This window comes from Notolepis coatsorum, assembly GCF_963971535.1.
Source record: "Notolepis coatsorum genome assembly, chromosome: 11".
NCBI classification, from domain to species: Eukaryota; Metazoa; Chordata; class Actinopteri; order Aulopiformes; family Paralepididae; genus Notolepis; species Notolepis coatsorum.
Window position 1 is genome coordinate 26,732,757 of NC_140175.1, and position 22,500 is coordinate 26,755,256.

Here is a 22,500-nt window from a genome sequence, read left to right on the forward strand (position 1 = left end):
GAAAACCACACAAATTTATGGGCAGCCTACAGGCTGAATGAGAAGACACACACAAGGAGGGAGGGAATTGCTTTACTCTCTCTGTGTAGTTTGACCTCACGGCATTCCAAGGAAGGGCGCTAGGCCAGCTAAATGCTAAACGTGCATGTATATAACAGCTTTTATCCAAGCGCTTTACAATTCGTTCCTCACATTTACCCATTCACTCATCGATGGCTGAGGCAACCATGCAAGGTGCCAACCTGCTCATCGGGAGCAATTAGGGGTTAAGTGTCTTGCTCCTCAAGGTCACTTCGACACGCTGCCCGGGAGGAGTGGGAATCGAACTGGGAACCTCTGGATTACCAGACGACTGCTCTACCTCCTGAATCTAGTGTTCTAAATCTAAATCTATAACCCATGATAATAAAAAATTGTTGTCCATAATTTGCTCTGCCTGACCGTATCTGGGGGGGGGGGGAGTGCAACTAGGCATTCCTCTGTTTTTAGGGGCAACAAACCAAAAAGATAGATAACCATTGAAGTTGCTTAACTGGCTTTTCACTAGTCCAGCTCTCACCAATGATCACACACATACCAGAAATAGGCCAACAGATTCACTAGAAACCGATAATGAATGTATGCAGCGTGCAACAGCCTATGGCAGGCAGCTTGGGGAGGACACACCTGGGAGCGGCACTGTGCTGTGGGCAGGTGGAGGGGGAAGAGGAAGGGGGAAGAGGGGAAGGGGACCATTCTTTAGCTCTCGCCTCCGGGCCGGTGGAGTGGCCTCTGGAGGGGGACAAGACTTCCGTCAGCCTTCGAACGAGCCTCCCGACGGAGTGGCCTCCGGAAAGAGGGAAAGATCAGCCATGATAGCCGCAGTGGGGAGCAGAGTGCTGGCCCAGAAGGGCATAATACTGAAGATATAGTGGGAGAGAATCAGAATCAGAATCAGAAAGTCTTTATCGGGGCGGTCAGGTGGCGTAGCGGAGATTGTGCTCGTCACCAATGCGGTCTCGACTCCCGGAGAGTCAGCATTGCCTTGGCTCGGGCTGATCGCTATACTAACTCGTTTGGCTGAGTTAGGGGGAGGGAGCCGTGGGTGGGTCCTGGGCGTTGTGGACAGCGACCCCTACAGTTCGGTCGGGGCGCCTGCTCAGCGAGGGAGGATCTGGAGAGAGGTAATGCGACCTTCCACACGTTACACTCTCCCGGTGAGATCTGCGCTGCCAGGCTGGCTGCACATTGCGTCAGAGGATAGCATGTGACAGTCTCCGGCCTCTCTGACCAACAGTAGGGGGGGGTGCGCAACAACCAGGAAGGGGTTGGGAATTGGCATAAAGACTAACAGTGGGATGGGAGAAAATTGGAAAAAATATGGAGGGGGAAACGATAGAAAAAAATTTAAAAAGTCTTTATTGCCAAGTAGTTTACACATACACAACATTAACGGATTATGGTATAATAAAATAAAAGGTAGAATAAAATTAATATATAAACTAAATTAAAAGAGATGTACGATAGAATAGAATAGAATTATAAATAAAATATGCCAGGGCTGTACAATTGTGCACGATGTGGTCAAGGATATACACTAATTTGAATAGAAATAACAAATACAGTGGGATGGAATATTTACCAGGGCTGTGTACTTGAGCAGTAATGTGCAAAAGTATGAACAGTGAGTGAATAATGAACAAGTATGAAGAGTGAGAGAGAGAGAGAGACCGTATCTGGTGGTCCTCGCTCCACAATGGTGGAATGAACTTCCACCACAGTCAGGACGCGTCTATTCTTAACCCAACACATGTTTGCTTCCGTGTTCGCCTTTTGCGAATCTGATTGGCCACTGCCGTTCTGGTGCGATCTGATTGGCCACTGACGTTTCTGGTCATGTGACATGTGCGCCCAATCGCTTGACGCGCCCATTTACGCCTCGACCAGCAGCAAACTACCTAACGCCTACGATCCACACTCTAACCTTAACCAACTTCGAAAGAGTGCCTAAGCTTAACCGGCGAAAGAACTTGCCGTCACACGATTGGCGCGACCAGAAACGTCAGTGCCAATCAGAGCGCAAAATGCGAACGCGGAAGCAAGCATGCGTTGGGATAAGAATTTAGGCAGTCAGGACAGCGGAACACAGCCAATTTTCCACCGTAGACTAGTAAAAACACACTTCTTCAACCAATATCTGAAAGGAAAATAATAATAACTATAATCTTCTTACTGTCTTTTTATTATTATGTACCCTACTAATATGCTACTATACTTATTACTACTACCTATCATGCTAATGTCTATACTACTATGCACTCAGAGTGTAACACTCAGAGCTCGATACTATTTGAGGAACAATGCCACTGACCCTTAGCTGCCAGAGGTGTGCCCCTCCTACGGACTTGTTGTTCACAATCTGTAAGTCGCTTTGGATAAAGCATCAGCTAAATGACTACAAATTTAAATAAATCCCTGACCCCTCTATTAGATTAGATTAGCGGTTCCCAAACTTTTTTTGGCCGTGCACCCCCTGTCACCTCCCGACCTAGCTGACGCACCCCCCAATGGGTTTCTGTTAGAAAAAATTGTTGCTGGTCTCCGTGCACAGATTACATTTTTTATTTTATCTCTTCCCACGGCGACTATGGATAGGGAATTTCTTTATTTAATTAAAATGTTCACGACAACATGGATGCATGTACTCTGCCAGCATGTTAATATCCATAATACTAAAGGTTTGACTAAGATTTTTAAGACATTTATTGTAAAAAAAAAAAATATGTCACGCACCACCTAGAGGGCGCTCGTGCACCACAAGGAGTGCGCGCACCACAGTTTGGGAACCACGGATTAGATTATCCAGGAATGTGGGCTTTACTAACATGAGGGTTGGACTTGTCCAGTAATGGTTAAAGCCAGATCTAGGAATGCCAAGGAGAGTATAATTATGTGTAGATGGAGAATGCAGAGAATGCTTAGAATGACAGGCCAGCATTTACAATGAGAACATACTTGTACCTTCGGTATACAACTTGGGGACAAAAAGTTATAGGAAGGAATGAAATCATCAATACAATAAAGGCGGAGTATATGGGAAATACCTATGGCTCTGACAGCACTAAACGTCTCAAATACTGCTGTGCTGAAGCACTTTGTGATTGCTGTACTGTAGATGAGAACTATTTTATTGCACTGCACTATTGCATTATTTTACTCTGTTTAATGTTTATTCTATTTTACTAACTATTTTATTCCACTGCACTATTTTACTGTCTATTCTATTTTACTCTTTTCTTACTGTATTCTAAAATTGCCATAGAACTGTCGGACACCATTGAGTTGATTGAATATATTTCCTGCCGTGTGACGTTTGAAACGTATTATTTATTGTGCCTAAAAACAAATAAAACTTTAAGAAGACGTACTTCTTCTGTTATTCCATAAAAGTAAGTCAGAATTGTTCTGTAAAGTAATTCAGAACTGTACTTGTTCTATAATGTACCTTAGAACGGGGGGAAAGACAAGAGTATAGGAAGACCTATGGCTATGACAGCTCTAAACATCTAAAGTATTGTTTATTTTTTTATTGTTTTATTGTGGATTCCCATTAGTCTACACCAAAGTGAGACTACTCTTCCTGGGGTCCAAACATTAAAAATACAAATACACACAAAAAAAAGTACAAATAAAAATATAAAACCACAAACATTGAAGTACTCACAAGAAAACATCACAACGAACAAAACAGTGACTAAAAGCTCACTCAATATTCATAAGTTAGATATCACAATTCTCCAACCATAAAATACAAATTACATAGTCAGTCCATAAGAACAAAACTGTTCAAAATCATTTATATGATTTTAACTCATAATATAGCATAACTTTTCTCAAGTCACCGATCACCTTTATATTTCTATACTAATTTCCAATTTCCTTCACTGCTGTGAAGCACTTTCTTTTATGTGTATCTGCCAATTTCATGATTTTATATGTCTATTTTATGTGTATCAGTGATAATTAAACCATAAACAAAGATTTATTGAGGCGTTAGATCCTAATATGAAAAACATGGTGATGTTCTATGCCTTACCTTGACTTTGTCTATTTATGCTCTTGTTATGCTTGTTTTATGATTGTCTGCACTTAATGCATTGCTCTTGATCTGCCAATTTTGTGCTCATTTTATGCCGGTCTATTTTTACTGCTGTGAAGCACTTTGAGCTGCATTTCCTCCTGTATGAAAGGTGCTATACAAATAACGTTTATTATTATCATTATTATTAATGAGGGGATTAATAAAGGAACATCTTATCTTATCTAGAGATCGTCAAGAGTATAAAAGGGAATTGAAGGCACATGGTGGCCATTTTGCTCTTATGTCATGCTCAGGTTGGGTTCCTTTCCACCCTGTTCCCACCTAGGGTGCATGGCATAACTGCAAAATGGCCACTGCGTGAATATGGGAGACAGACTGTACCTTCACTCCCCCTCCCCATCCCCATGCTGATATGACCCCCGAATTTCCCCAAGGGGATCAATAACGGAATATTTCATATTATCTTATCGTAAAGTATGAAAAGTGGGGTATTTTTTAAAGGGACGGCGAGTGAGATGGGGGCAAACGGCGAGCCACCAGCGGTACGGGCGCGGAGGAGCCGAATGGTGCTGCATGGGGTGGATTGTTTCGGTTCTGACACATGTGCTGACGAGATAGAGAGAGAGAGAGAGGCAGATGGTGTACGTCATGGTGTGTGAGCCTCCTCGCAAAATGTCTATTTAATACTCCAATCTCTCTCCGCAAGAGCGTGGTTATCTTCTCTCGCATGCCCTGTCGTGTTTAATATCACATTTATTCTGATCAGCCAATCAGGGACATAATCTTGGCACTCTGAACTGATACTGGCAGAGTTTAGAAACTGTGAAATATCATTAGGCACAATCAGACTGTTGAGATATATTTAACCCCTTCCTCTCTGTTGGTTTTCTCTCAAACTTTCTTCAATACATCTGTCCCTCTCTCTCTCTCTCTCTCTCTCTCTCTCTCTCTCTCTCTCTCTCTCTCTCTCTCTCTCTCTCTCTCTCTCTCTCTCTCTCTCTCTCTCTCTCTCTCTCTCTCAGGTCAATCTGGTGTTGGATGATGGCCGTTCGCTGGGTTTGATGATCAGAGGTGGGGCTGAATACGCTCTGGGAATTTACATCACAGGAGTGGACCGGGGATCAGCCGCAGAGTGTGGTGGACTCAAGGTACCACATCAGAGCAGTTCACACACACGTGCGCGCGCACACGCACACACACACACACTTCCTCTTACTTAATCTAATTTCAATGATTTATGTCCTTCTTGCATTGAGCACACAACACATTTTAAATTCATTATTCCCTGCCCTGCCTGGCTGGTTACCTCACACCCAAATGTAAAATAAATAAATAAAAATGATAATAAATGTAAAAATTGGGCAGTGGATTCGGAAGGCTGGCCCGGCTCCAGGAAGCACAGTATAATTGATTCATTAAAACGAATGGTTTGCGTGTCCTTGGTGTGATGTCACAAAGGGTCATTCTGAACAGCTTGTTCATGCTTGTAAATTTGACGATTTCTTGCCGGCAACGACCCTAGCCAAGTGGCAAGGAGTGCCTAAGTCATATTTCAACCAGGTCCTAAATAACATGTCAGACTGCCATATCCATACCGAGACCAGACTGAACCCATTTCCCGTCGTATGAGATCATACCTTTTCTGGCTTCTCCCTCGACTGTCTCCTCCAAGCAGGGCTTGACATTAACACCCGCCAAATGTGGGTAGAATTCGGCAGTGGCGTGTAACTCCGTCACTCTTACCAGCCACTTTGGCGGGTAGACCATGCAGTGTCACAGTTTTAGAGTCGTAGTGAAGAGTCTCTCTCTCTCACTCTCTCTCACTCTCTCTCGGAACGCAGTGCGCGCTTACTTGCGTCGCGCGGTAATGAGAGTCTCTCTCTGTCTCAAGTAACCAAACTTTACACTATAAAACAAACTGGATATTTGGATTGTGTACCGAAAACAATTACCACCAACCATTGTTGTGTGGCATTAAAGTATCTTGTGTGTGTGTGTGTGTGTGTGTGTGTGTGTGTGTGTGTGTGTGTGTGTGTGTGTGTGTGTGTGTGTGTGTGTGTGTGTGTGTGTGTGTGTGTGTGTGTGTGTGTGTGTGTGTGTGTGTGTGTGTGTGTGTGTGTGTGTGTGTGTGTGTGTGTGTGTGTGTGTGTGTGTGTGTGTGTGTGTGTGTGCTGCTCAGTGTGATGACTGACCTTGGGTATAGGTGTAGATATGGTGTACTTGTGTTCGGAAGTCTTGGCCATGTACACAAATCCACCATGACCGGTCTGAGAATTGCTGCAATGTCTAAAAGAAAAGCCAAACAAATTGCCAAATATTGCTCTGTCTCAGCTATTATTGGCAGCTTAGCCACGTGGAGAAGGAGGTGCTATGTGTACCCTTAAGTGTTCAGTGCTGCTTGGCCCCGATACATTTGATTCCCTGTTTATGTAATATAATTTGTGGAACCAAATAAAGTATTAAAATGTGTGTGTGTGTGTGTGTGTGTGTGTGTGTGTGTGTGCGTGCGTGCGCGCGTGCGTTCGTGCGTGCGTGCGTGCGTGTGTGTAAGTAAGTAAGTAAGTAAGTAAAGTTTATTTATATAGCACCTTTCACAGACCAGGGTCACAAAGTGCTTCACATAGTAAAAACATCAATAAAATGCAAAAGATAGCAGCATGGTAAAAGAAAATAATAAAAAACGTGAAAGATCAGGAAAACCAAAACAGTTAAAAAAGACATAAAATATTTACATAGAGCATAATTCGCCAAACGCCTGTTTAAACAGCACAGTCTTTAGCTGCTTTTTAAAAGTGTTTACAGAGACCACAGATCTAAGGTCCAAGGGCAGAGCATTCCATAGCCTAGGGGCCACGGTTTCGAATGCTCGGTCCCCTTTTTTCTTCAATCTAGACAGGGGGACAGCCAGCAAGCCCTGATCAGACGACCTGAGCGATCTGTTCGTGGTGTATGGTCGCAGTAGGTCGCAGATGTAGGCAGGTGCCTGACCATGGAGTGCTCTATAGGTGATGACCAGAACCTTAAAAGTGAATTCTGAATTTGATGGGGAGTGTGTGTGTGTGTGTGTGTGTGTGTGTGTGTGTGTGTGTGTGTGTGTGTGTGTGTGTGTGTGTGTGTGTGTGTGTGTGTGTGTGTGTGTGTGTGTGTGTGTGTGTGTGTGTGTGTGTGTGTGTGTGTGTGTGTGTGTGTGTGTGTGTGTGTGTGTGCGTGCGTGCGTGCGTGCGTGCGTGCGTGCGAGCTATTTTTGGCTGGTGAAAATGCTGAGTGGCTAGTGACTTTGGAAACCCACTAGCCACAGTGGCTGGCGAGCCAAAAAGTGAATGTCAAGCCCTGCCTCCGTGAGAACCAAGCAGTGGCACTGGGAGAGAGCAGAGAGACGTCTCCGGTTTGGACGTCCTGTGAGACACTGTGGTGACTATGGTGACAGTACGAGGTGGAGAGTCTGAGGACGTATATGCAGAGGAGCTTCCACTCCCGTCAGCCCCTAAATCACACGCCTGGAAGTGACCCGTGGGTTCAAGAGCCAGGCACACATACACCTATTAGACTCTATTAGAGGACCCCATGAACCGCAACCGCACACGATTCAGAACGGGATATCGATCCTCCTGTGTTATCAGTGATTGATTGGCAAAGGCTTCTTAGTAATTACTGATAATGGAGATTGAAAGATGAGACGGATGATGGAGGGTTCAACTCTGTTATTATAAAAGAGAGAGTGACGAAAGGGAGAGAGAAGAAAGAGAGAGAGAGAGGAGAAAAAGAGAGAAAAAGAGGGAGAGCAGAGAGATAGAGGCGAAAGGAGAGAGGAGACAGAGAGAGAGAGGAGAATGAGAGAGATGAGAAAGAGAGCTAGTGAGAGGAGAAAGAGAGAAGGGAGAAAGAAGGAGAGAGAGAGGGGAGAAATAAAGAGAGAGGAGAAAAATGGGAGAGAGAGAGAGAGAGAGAGAGAGAGAGAGAGAGAGAGAGAGAGAGAGAGAGAGGAGAACGAGACAGAAAGGAGAAAGAGAGAGAGAGGAGAAAGAGAGAGGAGAAGTGTTCTGTTTTAAGTCTGTCCACCTCTATCTCTTTCACTTGGTCCTTATTGGACTAATACTGTTCTGTGTGCTGTGCTGTGCACTCTGAGCACTGCTTTGTTTTAGAAACCGCCGACTCATGAATATTGTCATTGGGATATATTGAAACAAATGAAAGGCAGCCGTGCCTTTGGCGAGAAGCAAACAAACAAACGAACAGCCACACAGAGTTCATAGAAAAACACAGGGAGGCAGGATCAAAATATAGACCTTCTTCTGGTCCTCCTTCCACCTGCTCCTTTGTTCATCTGCCGCGATGCTCTGCTGGACACCTGGCATAACGCTTCCACCCAGACACTAAAAGAGATTAATTATGCCCCGTAATAATTATACGCGTATACCAGAACTATAAACGTGTCTTGTGCAAATTGCTTTGGTTTGAGAGTTAATTGCGTCAAAGAGTTTTGGAGCGTGTGATGTCATTTTGATGTCACATATTCCAGGAAGTATTGAAGACAGCTCAGTGAAATGCTGATGATGAATGATGACAATGAAAAGTAAATATCCATATGTAATGTGAGTACAATGGAAATGCTTGCTCTCCACTCACTCGCACAGCATGAGAGAATAAGAAAAGAAACAAGAATATGAAAAGCTATAGTGATACACAAGATAATACACCTTGATAACATATGCAGAAAACTGATATACATATATACAAATAAAACTGTAATGAATACTGTGACAATATATAGCATGCAGTTACTTGCAAAGTATACACCACAGTATTCAGTATAATATACAGTGGTAAAGAAATTGACCCTTGTGCTCAGCTGGTTAGTGCGGCTGCCTGTGGATCCTATGGTCTCAGGTTCAAATCCACTCGGTTACATTGGTGACACCGGTGAGATCTCACTTCCCTGTGAACACACGTGCAGGGACGAAAGAACGGGCGAGGACGCACTTCTCGGGGGGGGAGGACGACTGTAAATGACTAACTTGATGGGCGCAGTCAACCAGCACTTGCTATCGGGTATGACCCTTTAACTCAGCTGGTTAGTGCAGGGATCCTAAGGTCCCAGGTTCAAATCCACTCGGTTACATTGGTATAGTTGGTATAGTTGGGGTGTGTTGTGTGCAAGATACAAATTAAAGTTAGGAGTTACAGTCATCACTGTATGACACTACAGTATGTTAAAGGAAAACTCCAACACTTTGGGAAATTAGCTTATTAGCCAGCTACCCTGGAGTTGGACAAGACGATACATACCTTTTTTCTTCTCTGTGCATGCAGTAGGAGTAGGAAGACGTGCACCGTTAGCCTAGCTTAGCGTCAGTCACTGGAAGTAGGTTCCTCCATTAGCCTAGTTCCCAACGTCTTCCTACTCCTACTGCGTGCGCAGAGAAGAAAAAGGTATGCATCTTCTTGTCTAACTCCAGGGTAGATGGCAAATAAGCTAATTTCCCAAAATGTTGGAGTTTTCCTTTAAAGGACCATACCAGTCTAACGACTGCTCACCATTTACTGGGGATTCCCTGTGTCTTTCACATGTGTTGTGTTTCTAATTGTATACGGTGTGTGTTTGAGCTGATATCAGCTTACCTCACAAAACGCAATTAAAAATGTATGTTGAAATGTGGTGGAAAACACTCACATGAGACTTTCATTCAATCTTTATTTATACTCGATAATACACTGAGTAATTAAACTCATTTACAGTGCCGTCGAGATGTTACATACACAAGTGTCACAGTGTGTTCATAAATATAAAGACATCAGACAATCAGAATAATTAAGAGCACATTTTAAAATACATAAAAAAAAATTAAATAAAAAAGAATATTAAAAGATTTTTTTTAAGAATAAAATAGTTAAAAATTAAAACAGAGGTAATAATTTTAAAACAATTACATATTGTGGTGACCTGATTGGTCATTAAGGTTCTAAACCGACCCATAGACACTAGAGTGTCTAGTTTCAGTGTTTCCTGCAGGGTAGTCCATGAGGTAGGGGCAGAAAAGCCAAAAGCAGATCTACCAAGTTCAGTCCAAACTCTAGGCACTCTAAGTGTACAGTAAGCCAAACACTGGATGGTGTGCTTGAAAGTAGTTTGAAAGATGTGAATCTGTAACCCCCCCGCCAGGTGCTCCTGGCTGCTGCCCAAGTTTGAATAGCTTGTAGTAGAATAATACAGTAACAAAGTACAATTACAAAGTAATAAATGACATAGTGATTTTCACAATAACCTACAGTAGTATGCCTAGCCATTTTCAAGGAGCATAGATGGAGTGTATTTTCAACCCTATTCAACATCAACGGCAGTGTGAACGGTATAGGCTGAGATCTATACCAAAACAAGTACTTTACACAGCTATGAAGAACATGGCGTTTGTTTTCTAACTTGACAACATACACATTCTAAATAGGCCCCTTTGTATTTCCTGTTGCAATGTCGGTTAACATACTGTTGCTGACTAGGAAACAAGGAAACTATAAAAGAAGGAAGGGTCATCATCGCGTTAGAATGCCAGCGTTCTATGCTCTGCTTGGTGCCAGACTTTGGTACCAGTTCTATTGAAGCCTGTATTAAGATTCTAAATATAGCAGCTATCTGAGGAAATATATACATCAACCAATATATCAAATGTTAGTTAGTTTACAATGCAACAAATTGCAGATGATTCTGACATCCGAGGTAATAGCCTGTTTAAATGACAGGTCATAAACAATTGGAGATGGCTGATTCCATGATTCAACTCAATGTCGGTTGAACTGAAGGTTTCCATAGTTGGCACCAATGTGACGTGGTGGCCCTTCCTTCTTTTATAGTTTTCTTCACAGGAAATAAACAGGGGTCAAAGCTGTTCCCCTGGCAACAGAATACTTCTGAAAAGGTTTCACCGGTATTCTGTTGCTAGGGAACAGTTTGGAGCCAAATGTATTTCATGTCAATGATTGCATTGGCAAACAGCGAATACATCAGGGTCCTTTGAGGATGTTATTCCTGGCACTTTGAAGCCGTCTATAGACACTTATTGTCCACACTAGACATGCCTTTTAAGGAGCTCCGCGCGCGGCTTGTAAAAGAACAGGGATGAGCTCGGTGTGTCTGCTCTAGTGCCAGGCAGCATATGCCTCTTGCATTCGCCCACGTTCTCCAATGCATTGAATTGTCACTGCGTTCCACTGTCAAACATCTCTGCCCAAACAGATTTAATAAACCATATTATATAAATAATATATATTATTGTTCCCCCCCCCCCCCCCATATTTTGTAGTCTCTTTAATTAGAACTGAAAAAAGTTAAGTAATTGAATTCCACGGCATCTGTGAGGAATTGCCCGTTTATTTATTGTGTCCATGGAAATGACGATGAACGCAGCCATAAAGGTATTTTTTCCTTACGCAGAAAGGTCATAGAAGAATAGTCTGTTTACTTTTTCTGATAACTACATCACTGCATAACTCATACATGTTGAGACAAGCTTAGTTTTTGGTCATCATTAGTGATACTCTGTATACCCAATTCAAAGCTATAGTCCCATTTTCTTGTCCCGGCTTGGTACAAATCTTTGCTCTCTGGGGGCCGAGCCGTGTACAGTAAGCAGGCTGTGACGTACAGGTGTAGAGACAGCTCTGTGTATAGGATGATTCTGTACTATGCCGGTGGCCAGCCTGCGGTGAAGGAGAACAGGTCAGGCTCAGGGTGACTCGGGTCTCGCATGATGGAGCAGGTGATTGACGGATGATTGGCTCACCCGATGCTCTCTTCTGCTGTCCTCATGACCCCCCTAGGGCTGCTTCTTTACCTCTGCAGTGGTGTTGCCATGCTGGACCACACGGTAATAATCACTTGTCAGGATGCCTGTCTATGGGGCCTTGATCAAAATTCAAGCCACCATGTGCTGATGCTGCTTTTTTTTTCCCCCGTAGAGGGTAGAGGTGCTGGCGTGCTTTCTCTCCAGGAGGCTTCACTGTTGTGGTTCTAGGCCAAGATGTATTCAATTCAATTCAATATGCTTTATTGGCATGAATGTAACAAATACAATGTTGCCAAAGCATCAATAATAATGAGATTAAAAGAAAAACGGTTCATTTATTTATACTTTATTTAAACTCTGGAGTCACCGAGGGAGTGAATGAATGAAAACTTTATTTAACAGATTGCAGAATGGGTACAATACAGTACAGCTCAATACACACAATTGTTAAGGGGATGCAGACCAGAGAAAGACGTTTGTCTTGTTTACATCAGGGTCCCCTCCTCTACGATGGTAACGAGCGTACATGGCATGTGAGCGGTGGACTGTATGTTTTAAATGCAATTTAATCAATCAACAACACACGGTTATGAATGAATACCGCTCAATGTGCAATATCACATCAGAGAAAGCAATTGTAAGTATGGCGGTTAGTTGTTAAGAATCCAAACTGTCTGAAAGAGACTAGAATGTTGTAAAAAGGATTCCAGAGCCAGCCGGAGAAGCCCAACTGACCTTATCATACAGTGGTGAGTGTGTCAGCTAATAAACCGGTATTAAACCTCAGAGTATATTATTACATCCCCATAATCCCAAATTGTCAGTGTTAGATTCAGTTGACTTCTTCGATTAATGTTACGTATCCTGTCTTCGTTCAGGATCAATCAATCAAATGTATTTATATAGCACATTTAAACATGACACTTGTCAACCAAAGTGCTTCACATAGGATGCTTGGTTCATACACATACAGCTCATTATAGTAATATTCCACAATTATTACATTTGATAGTAATAATTACTTACTTACTTACTTAGGCCCATCGCTCCCAATGGAGCATAGGCCATCTACGACTTTTCTCCATCCAACACGGCTTTGGGCTTTGGTAGTAATAATGGCACACATAAATTCACCAACATGCGCATTTGTTGATACATGCAGGACTAGTCTTGAGACAGACGTATGCGTATCACCGCTGCCATGTTAGGCACGGAGCACCCGGGGGGGTGGGGGGGGGGGGGGGGGGGGGGTGGGGATTGGGAGGGCGAGACCTCTTGTTGGATGTTGAGGTAAAGTCACTCTAATGAAATCTCCCCTTCCTTTAATATACGACACACAGGCTCTCCGGTTCTCTTCTTCCGGTGAGCTGAATACAGAAGAAGGAGACCGAAGAAGCCCTCTCTCCTCTAAGGTTAAATACCAAAGAGACATCAAGATTCTCTCTCTCTCTCTGGCATAATATGCCCATTGATTTTCACCCTCTCCTTTGGTTATCTCCCTTTCTGGTGCCAAAAGTTCAACTCCACCACCTCGGTTCTCCTAGATGCGTTCCCCTCTGCGAGAGACGCCATCGAGATATCTATCTAGTCTAGCTGAGTAAAAGGTTGACGCTTGACGTAATATCAGGTCAGAAATAAGAATAGACTGTTATTTTCATATCCACACTTTCTCGGCTTAAGGTCCAAGTGAACTTTGACCTATATAATTGTCTCAATGGTTTTATCTTCTAAGACAACCGTACCCAGATTCTACACCTGTAAAGTTGCTTGCTGACAAGATTCCAGATGTGGTGCATAAATGTGAATTTTTCGTCGAGATGTTTGTATTCTGTGACCCTTTCGATGTATGAACCATTTAGAGTAGAGATATGTATGTAGACCAAGAAAATGGAAGCAACTGACGACTCTATCGGTGTCCCGTGGTGCAGCATTTCCACGCCGTGTGTCGGCACCCAAGATGGGCTGTGGGCCTGTTTCTGGTGGTACCCTGCAACCTGGGTCCCGGGGATGACATTAAATAGAAATGTGGGACCCACCATCCTGAACTGGGGAAAGAAAAAAGATATTGTGAGGCTTGTGGCTTAGCCGTGTGTGTAATGTTCTGCCTCAGTGCAGGTAATGCAACCCCCCCCCCCAAGGGGCAGGATAGGATCGCTAGCGGGGTTGGAGATCCACAGCCCAGGCTAGAGCAGCACAGAGAGCATGGTGGTGTCTGACACTTTGACTGATCATGTTATTACACCCAGGGCCGAACAGGGCCAAGAGGGTCACACATGTACCCCACATGCAGCACGGTACAGGGGGAGGTGCAAGACAGGCCATCTACCCTGCATGCAGCACGGTACAGAGGGAGGGACAGGACAGGACATTTACCCTGCATGCAGCACGGTACAGAGGGAGGGACAGGACTGGACATTTACCCTGCATGCAGCACGGTACAGAGGGAGGGACAGGACAGGACATTTACCCTGCATGCAGCACGGTACAGAGGGAGGGACAGGACTGGACATTTACCCTGCATGCAGCACGGTACAGAGGGAGGGACAGGACAGGACATTTACCCTGCATGCAACACGGTACAGAGGGAGGGACAGGACAGGACATTTACCCTGCATGCAGCACGGTACAGAGGGAGGTACAAGACAGGACATTTACCCTGCATGCAGCATGGTACAGAGGGAGGTACAAGACAGGACATTTACCCTGCATGCAGCATGGTACAGAGGGAGGTACAAGACAGGACATTTACCCTGCATGCAGCATGGTACAGAGGGAGGTACAAGACAGGACATTTACCCTGCATGCAGCATGGTACAGAGGGAGGTACAAGACAGGACATTTACCCTGCATGCAGCACGGTACAGAGGGAGGGACAGGACAGGACATTTACCCTGCATGCAGCACGGTACAGATGGAGGGACAGGACATTTACCCTGCATGCAGCACGGTACAGAGGGAGGGACAGGACAGGACCTTTACCCTGCATGCAGCACGGTACGCGTCTATACTTGTACCAACCGATTTCCAGTTCCGCGTTTGCGTTCTGCGATCTGATTGGCCACTGACGTTTCTGGTCATGTGACATGTGCGCCAATCGCGTGACACCTATTTCCGCCTCGAACAGCCTGCAAACTACCTAACGCCTAGTTTATCACCGGTTAAGCTTAGGCGACTCTTTCGAAGTTGGTTATGGTTAGAGTTTGGAATCAGGGCTGGTGTTCTATCGCCCTGCTCTAAAGACAAACTCTAACCTTAACCAACTTCGAAAGAGTGCCTAAGCTTAACCGGTGATAGAAACAGGCGTCACACGATTGGCGCAGATGTCAAATGACCAGAAACGTCAGTGGCCAATCAGATTGCAGAACGCGAACGCGGAACTGGAAATCGGTTGGTAAAAGTAATGACGCGCACGGTACAGAGGGAGGGATGAGACAGGACATTTACCCTGCATGCAGCACGGTGCAGAGGGAGGGACAGGACTGGACCCTGGTCACACATCATACAACAGTAGAACCTGAGACGTCCCCATCCCCAGTCAGTGAGGTTTGTATTGATTCTGCTTGCTTCTCTACCGTGGTGGTAACACTTTGATGGAATACCTCACAAACACACCGTGACAGACTCGGGGGTGTTATGAGCTGTCACCCAGATTGGATTTAACAAAATACACACACGGCACAAAGTAGAAGCAAGTTTAACAGCAGTTTTAATGCTGTTTAGGGGGAAAGGGAGGGAGGTTAGTGTGCTCGTCAGCCAGGCCGTAATTCCACAGAAGCGCCTTGGTCCGTTAGCAGGGTTCGGTACACAGAGAGCGGTTCTCATACGGGTGGGTGGGGGGATGATCCGGGAGAAGAGACGTCAGACAAGCAGGGGTCGATACACACGCGGGTTCTCATACGATCAGGGGTTATAGCACACAGCAGGGTACCTCCTTCCAAAAGCAGATAAACACAACATGGGGTCACACAGAATCTTCCTCCTCCTCCTTCTTCTCTTCTCTCTTACTCACTTCCTCTCTCGATCCGTACAGGTTTCGCCTCAGCTCCTCCAATGATCAGTCACTCTGTCTCCATTTTCTATGCTGCTTGACGGTGAGGTGATTGCGCTCACCTGTCTCGGGGCGCGTCTGGCACAGGTGCGCTGCTTCATCTGTGCTGATGCGCCATCCGCTCTGCCTGGAGTCTCTCCGGAACTCCTAATATGGGCATATGCCCCAGTACCTTGGCCGACACATAGCGGCCGTCTATTACCACGCCAGCCGGTCTGCCACGACACGTACCGTCTTTTACTAGTATGCACTTTGCTACAAAATATTCAACCTTATACTCGAACCTCTATACTGCTATGCACTCAAGACTTTAGCACTCAAGTTCGACACCTTTTTTTTTTGTATCCACTTTTTCTCCCATTTTCTATTTTTCTCCCATCCCAATTTCGTATCATCCAATTCAACCCTCCCCTGTCTCGAACGCTGTTTCTTGCCTCCCACAAGCCGGCTGCAATGTGGACTAAGTCATACATAGCACGAGTCCCCTCCGATACTCGAGGTAACAGCAGTCGCATCTCTTCACCTGCGCGGCGCAATCTTTCAGCGTCAGGGGTCTGGGCTTTGGAGGGGCGCCGCCCCCATCGCTTCCTGATTCTACTGCGCAGGCGCACCAACCGACCTGTAGGAGTCGCTGTCCACAACGCCCGATCCCCACCCATCAGTTTCCCACCCCCTAATACTGCCAATGTGTATTAGTGCGGACGACCAGCTAAACTGAAAGCAATGTGGAGCGCTGGGCTCGAACAGGCGAACCCAGCGTCTCCAGTATTCGTGGTGAGCGCCTTGCCCACTGCACCACGTAGCCGCCCCAAGTTCGACACTTTTTGACGAACAATCTCACGTAACCTTAGCTGCCAGAGTTGTACCCTTGTTCCTGCTGACTTGTTGCTTTGGATAAAAAAAATGTAAAGTGTATTAATAATCCCAGTGTTATGAAACCTTTCCTGCACACAGAGGACAATGGTCACGGCTGCTGTCGGCATCCAACTATTTCCAGGACAAGGATTCCAGGACTAATTGGACCCAAACCTTTCAACTGCGTAGCCTCGCTAGCCCACTGCGGCCGGGCTTCCAGCAGGGAAGTGATGCCACGCAAAGGTCATGTGTGTAACACGCACGACTTGTAAAGGAGGTGTGACGTGTGCCGGTCGCGGCTCTGCCTCCCGGAGAGGTCTTTAATGTATTCCGTCTTTTGTTTGCATCCCGCAGAGAGCGAGTGGCACCTTGGATAATAGCTCGGCGTGGTATAATTGGTTTTCGCGGGAATAATTACCACGCGGGGTGTGAGATTGTTATCCGACACACGGGGACGACGTGGAAAACATAATTCCAGGTTTTCTCATCGCAAAGTTAGAGGCGACTTGCTGACTTTAAGTTTGAAAGCAGTCACTCAGTTTTAAAGGAGAACTTGGTGTAATAAGTTTAAGAGCGATGCAGAGTGCATCGTGAGCAGTCTCTCTCGCCGGCGTCCCCAAGGCACCAGCCTCGAGCGAGCTGCCAAGACAAAGAACGGCTGAATCCATCTTGGAGTGTCTGCGCTCGGCAGGAGAAGACGACGCGTTCCTACCGCGGTCCATTACAAAGATGTACTGTCGTCGCCATTAATTAAATCCATTGAACCCACAACCGTGCTGCTTTTTGAGATCGTTTCTTTTTAATTTGCAGGTGTAAAGTCAATCTAAACCACTTGGGAGGGTGGATGTGATATATATCACAAGAAAGTACATAACTTCTACTTTAACTTTAACTGTGAATGTAGAAAACAATTTTTGTCGGATAATGACGTTTGAAAATGTTGTTCCTCTGAAAACCTAGAATGGAGTTATATGGGTCCTTCATCTGGGGTGTTCATTGAGAACCCAGCCCAATAGCTAACTGTCTTTATTTTGTCTATATAGTGGTATTCAGGTAGCAGCTAGCTATCTTTATTTTAGATAGACTGTGTGTATATTCTGATTCTGATTCTGATTCTGATTCTGAAAAAGGTCAGATATCTCCCTTCAGAAAAAGGGTCCTATGGGGCGGCTGATTGGCGCAGTGGGCAAGGCGCTCACCACTAATGCAGGAGACGCTGGGTTCGAGCCCAGCTCTCGCCGTTGCTACCGGCTGACCGGTCGTTCATACTAACACAATTGGCAGTGTTAGAGGGTGGGAAAGCCGGTGGGTGGGGATTGGACGTTGTGGACAGCGACTCCTACAGGTCGGTTTGGTGATGCCGGTGCAGCGGAAGCAGGAAGTAGCGGGGGCAGCGTGAGCCTCCCACGCGTTACTCCTCACCACAGAGAGTTCGAGCTGCTGCGGTGAAAAGCTGCGACAGGCTGCCTCCTTGTGTACCGGAGGGGACACGTGATGCAAGGCTTCTGTCCTCACTACAGCCGACCAGTGGGAGGCATAGTCTAGCAACGTTCAAGACAGGGGAGGGAAGAATTGGATATACGAAATTGGGATGGGAGAAAAATAGAAAATGGGGAGAAAAAGTGGATAAAAAAAAAAGAAAAAAGAAAAAAAGGGTGCTATGTTCCCAGAGTCATACTGTCATTAAGGTTTGATATCTCCCTTCAGAAAAAGGGTCCTATGTTCTCCGGGTCTCATTGAAGAAATAGATGTTGCATGCTTTCTGTATGACAGATTTACTATATTATATATACGTATATAGCCTATATTGCTGCTATACCCTCACACAACTCTCTCATTGGTGTTATTTTAGGAATAGAAGTTTAACGTTAGTTTATGAAAAAAAATGTATGCTTCTAATATCCCTACAATTTACTTAGTAGTAAATTTGCTTGAAAATCTTATGGAAACAGCGATCTAGAAGCATTTTTCAGGAGCAGGGAATATACAGGTAGTAACCTTTTTAAGAGCTTTTTTAGGAGCTTTTCCAGGAGCGGAGGAACATACAGTAGGACCCAGGGAACATAGGTACGCTCCCAGTAGGACCCAGGGAACATAGGTACGCTCCCAGTAGGACCCAGGGAACATAGGTACGCTCCCAGTAGGACCCAGGGAACATAGGTATACGCTCCCAGTAGGACCCAGGGAACATAGGTACGCTCCCCACTCAGCTAGCTATAGCTACTGACACTGCATGATGAATGGCCCACATCCCTGCTTGGCTTCCATAAACATCATATCACCAGAATGACGGGGTCTTGGGTCTCGCTCCATTCTCCAAGGAAATTACTTGGGTGTGTTTAACGTTCCCTCACTGCTCTTCTCACACACTTCTTCCTGCCTCCCACCCTTGCTGTGTGAGAGGCCTTGTGAAATGCCCTGTTGTAAAGGGTCCGGAAGCGTTTAATGGCCCCACGGCCTTCCGGATCCGTGCGGTGGGCCTTGATATAGAAAGGAGGCGGTGACCTCACTATACGAAGTTGACCTTCGACCAGTGAAATGAGGTGATTTACTATAATGCTTGGCTTTGGAACACTGTATTAGAGTCAATGATTTAGAGCTCCTGAGATGTGTGTGTGTGTGTGTGTGTGTGTGTGTGTGTGTGTGTGTGTGTGTGTGTGTGTGTGTGTGTGTGTGTGTGTGTGTGTGTGTGTGTGTGTGTGTGTGTGTGTGTGTGTGTGTGTGTGTGTGTGTGTGTGTGTGTGTGTGTGTGTGTGTGTCTGTCTCTTTGTGTGTCTGTGTCTTTGTGTGTATGTGTGTGTGTGTGTGTGTGTGTGTGTGTGTGTGTCTCTTTGCGTGTCTGTGTATTTGTGTGTATGTATGTGTGTGTGTGTGTGTGTGCGCATGCGTGGGTCTGTCTGTATTTTCGTCTGTGCGTATGAAGCAGACAAGGACAACAACTTGACAGAGTTGTTAAATACATTTTAACCTGCCTCCTTTGCCCATAGACATCTGTCTCAGGTATGAAAGGGCAGCCCTGCCTCGTGCCCTATTTATAGCAGCCACTTTCATTTAAAGTCCCAGGGGAAAAGGTCACTCTGATCCTGCTGTCAACACGGTGAGAAAGAGGCACAAAGTGGCTGTCTCACCCAGGAACCGCTGGCTACTAATCATAATATAGGACGTGCAATGAAATGCAATGAATAATCTACTCATTGTATAGTTGTTGATGCAGGTGTGTGGCGCAGGCTTGCCGTGAACGATTATCTATTTGCTGCTATGATGCCTGAATTTCCCCCAAGGGGATCAATAAAGGGATATACACTAATGTCATGGTATGTCATGAATATTGCCACGGCTGGCATGAAGCTCGAGTGGCGTAGGCATCACAGAGTGGCAATATTCATGACATACCACAGGCTCGACTGTATTATTGCTTTTTATTTTTAATTATTTTTAATTATCTTTTTCCCCCTTCTTTTTCCGTTTTTCTCCCCTCCCAATGTTAGTCGTTATGCCAATTCCCAATCCCCTTCCTGGTCGTTGCGCACTCTACAGCCTACCGTCGGTCTGGGAGGGCGGAGACTATCACATGCTTCCTCTGACACATGTGTACCCAGCCCACCGCTTCTTTTCACCTGGCAGTGCGGACTCTCACTGGGAGAGTGTAACGTGTGGAAGGTCACACTACCTCCCTCCTGATCCTTCCCTCGCTGTGCAGGCGCCCCGACCGACCTGTAGGAGTCGCTGTTTACAACGACCAGAATACCACCCCACCGGCTTCCCTCCCGCTGACTCTGCCAATCGAGCCAGTATGACGGCCGGCCAAGCCGGAGGCAACGCTGACAGCCGGATTCGATACCAGTGTCTCTTGCGTTGGTGATGAGCGCTTAGTCCGCTGCGCCACCCAGCCACCTGTATTATTGCTTTTATACAGCAAGATGCACCGTCGGGAAAAATATAGGATGAATGCAGACAATTCTAGGGTCTTTTATATCGATTTCAGAAAAATAGTTCCTACAGATGTCTTGTTGCTATGGAATATCAAATGGAGTAGGCTATCAACAAGCTTGGCAACGCAAACGAATGATGTATTAGTCTAATTTAACGTATCCGTTAACTATAAACGAGTGGATAGATATAGAGGACGGGCCTACATCTAACGGTATTCATAAAAACAGCATTATTAGACATGCCAATCCAACGAAAGATGAGCTGGACGTGCTGGAGAAAAGCCGATATTAACTGTAACTGAGGGGTACAATTCCCTGACTGTATTAATCAAGTATTAGTATCATTAAACTACTACCGTCTTATGTACATTACTGGCCGTACCGTACACAGGTATATCAGATGAGAACTTCTCCACAATAACACGGTTTCCACACAAATACTCGTTTAGAATATTTATTACATCAAAAGGTGTAATTGCGCTTATAAGGCAAATAGAATGTGCATAGGCGAATCAATAATGAATGTTAGGAATTATCTATGGTACTCAGAAGAGATACTGGAGATACTGAAAGGGGGGTACTACCGGTTGTAAGCCAGCAGGGGGAGGCAATGCTCTATACAAAGTCAAGGGTCCACGGAGGCGATATCACCCCTGTGTCAGCGGGGAAAGCAGCAGCTGTAATCCTAGGGTGCGCGCCGCAGATGAAGCCGTGGAGTCTCTGCTCCGACAGAGACGGGCTCGAGTGATGTCCTCACGGGAATGTGTAGATCCCACAGCAGTGGGTGTAGACGGTTCTCTGCTCCAGTAGCCACAGTCAAAGCAATGAAGAATAATCCTGCCGGAAAATGGCTCTGCAATCACCGGTGTAGGTATCCTCCGTGGTGCACGGTAGTTCACAGTTGAACTTGACGTTACTATCCTTATTAGCACGCGGCAATAAGTGCTCTATGTAGACACACAATTACCCACTTCACGTGGTCTTTGACTCGTAATGAAGGCTTTTACTAGTAAGGAGCGAACGATACGTTAAACAAACGTACTAGGATAACACGAGACTCTATCTTGAGGCAATACGAGCCCTACTCTACCCCACGTTGCATAATGGGGAGACGTTGCTTGGATAACTGGAACTGCACGAGACTGAACGGGACAAAGGACTAAAAAGAATTCTACATTTCTTGCGCCCTATTTATATGCACGGTGAACAAATAGTACCATTCGTATTTCGGTAGCCGTATTCCTACGCGGAACCGGGGCTAGTTGGGACATGTTCGTCGGCACTATTGAACTTGACTCAAGGGGCCTGTCTGCTGGCGCCAGGTTCTTGTCCAATGAGAGAATGAACTATTATGGGCTGTAGTAGAATAAAGGGATATTCAGTGTATATGTACAAGGAATATACAAGGGATATCAAACGATATACAAATACTATTAAATATATATCCATAAATAAATATATATATTCGGTTTAATCTGACCCTTTGTAACATTAACCCTTCAACACCAAGTCGACAGCCTGGGCATTGGAACTGGAACTGTCCGAGGTGCTGGTGACTTTTTCTGACTTTCGCTTGCATTAGACTCCTCTATATCTATCCACTGGTTTAGAGTTAACGGGTACGTTAAATCAAACGTAACGTTGTCCGCGGAGTAGGTCATGTTGACAGTTTCCGTTTGATGAATGGCAGTTGAAACTTTCTACAACATTCTAAAGCCAGCGCAGTGGTATATTCATGGTGATTTAACCGTGAGTGTATCATGAATATACTCACAACTTAGAACGCTTTCGACCAATCACAATGCG

At 45.3% G+C, this 22,500-nt stretch overlaps 2 protein-coding genes across 2 annotated transcripts in view; one reads left to right on the forward strand and one right to left on the reverse strand.

Moving 5' to 3' along the window:
• Positions 1–735, reverse strand: part of LOC311237062 (voltage-dependent N-type calcium channel subunit alpha-1B-like) — a gene marked incomplete at its 5' end in the record, with an annotated part of 50,770 nt that extends 50,035 nt beyond the window's left edge. The window contains one exon of the mRNA XM_084324870.1: positions 667–735. Coding sequence (XP_084180996.1) covers positions 667–735 — 69 coding nt within the window. The remainder of the gene's footprint in view (positions 1–666) is intronic.
• A 3,861-nt stretch (positions 736–4,596) lies between these two features.
• Positions 4,597–22,500, forward strand: part of LOC311237063 (uncharacterized protein) — a gene marked incomplete at both ends in the record, with an annotated part of 130,858 nt that continues 112,954 nt past the window's right edge. The window contains 2 exons of the mRNA XM_084324871.1: positions 4,597–4,623; positions 5,104–5,229. Of these exons, the coding sequence (XP_084180997.1) occupies positions 4,597–4,623; positions 5,104–5,229 (153 nt within the window). The remainder of the gene's footprint in view (positions 4,624–5,103; positions 5,230–22,500) is intronic.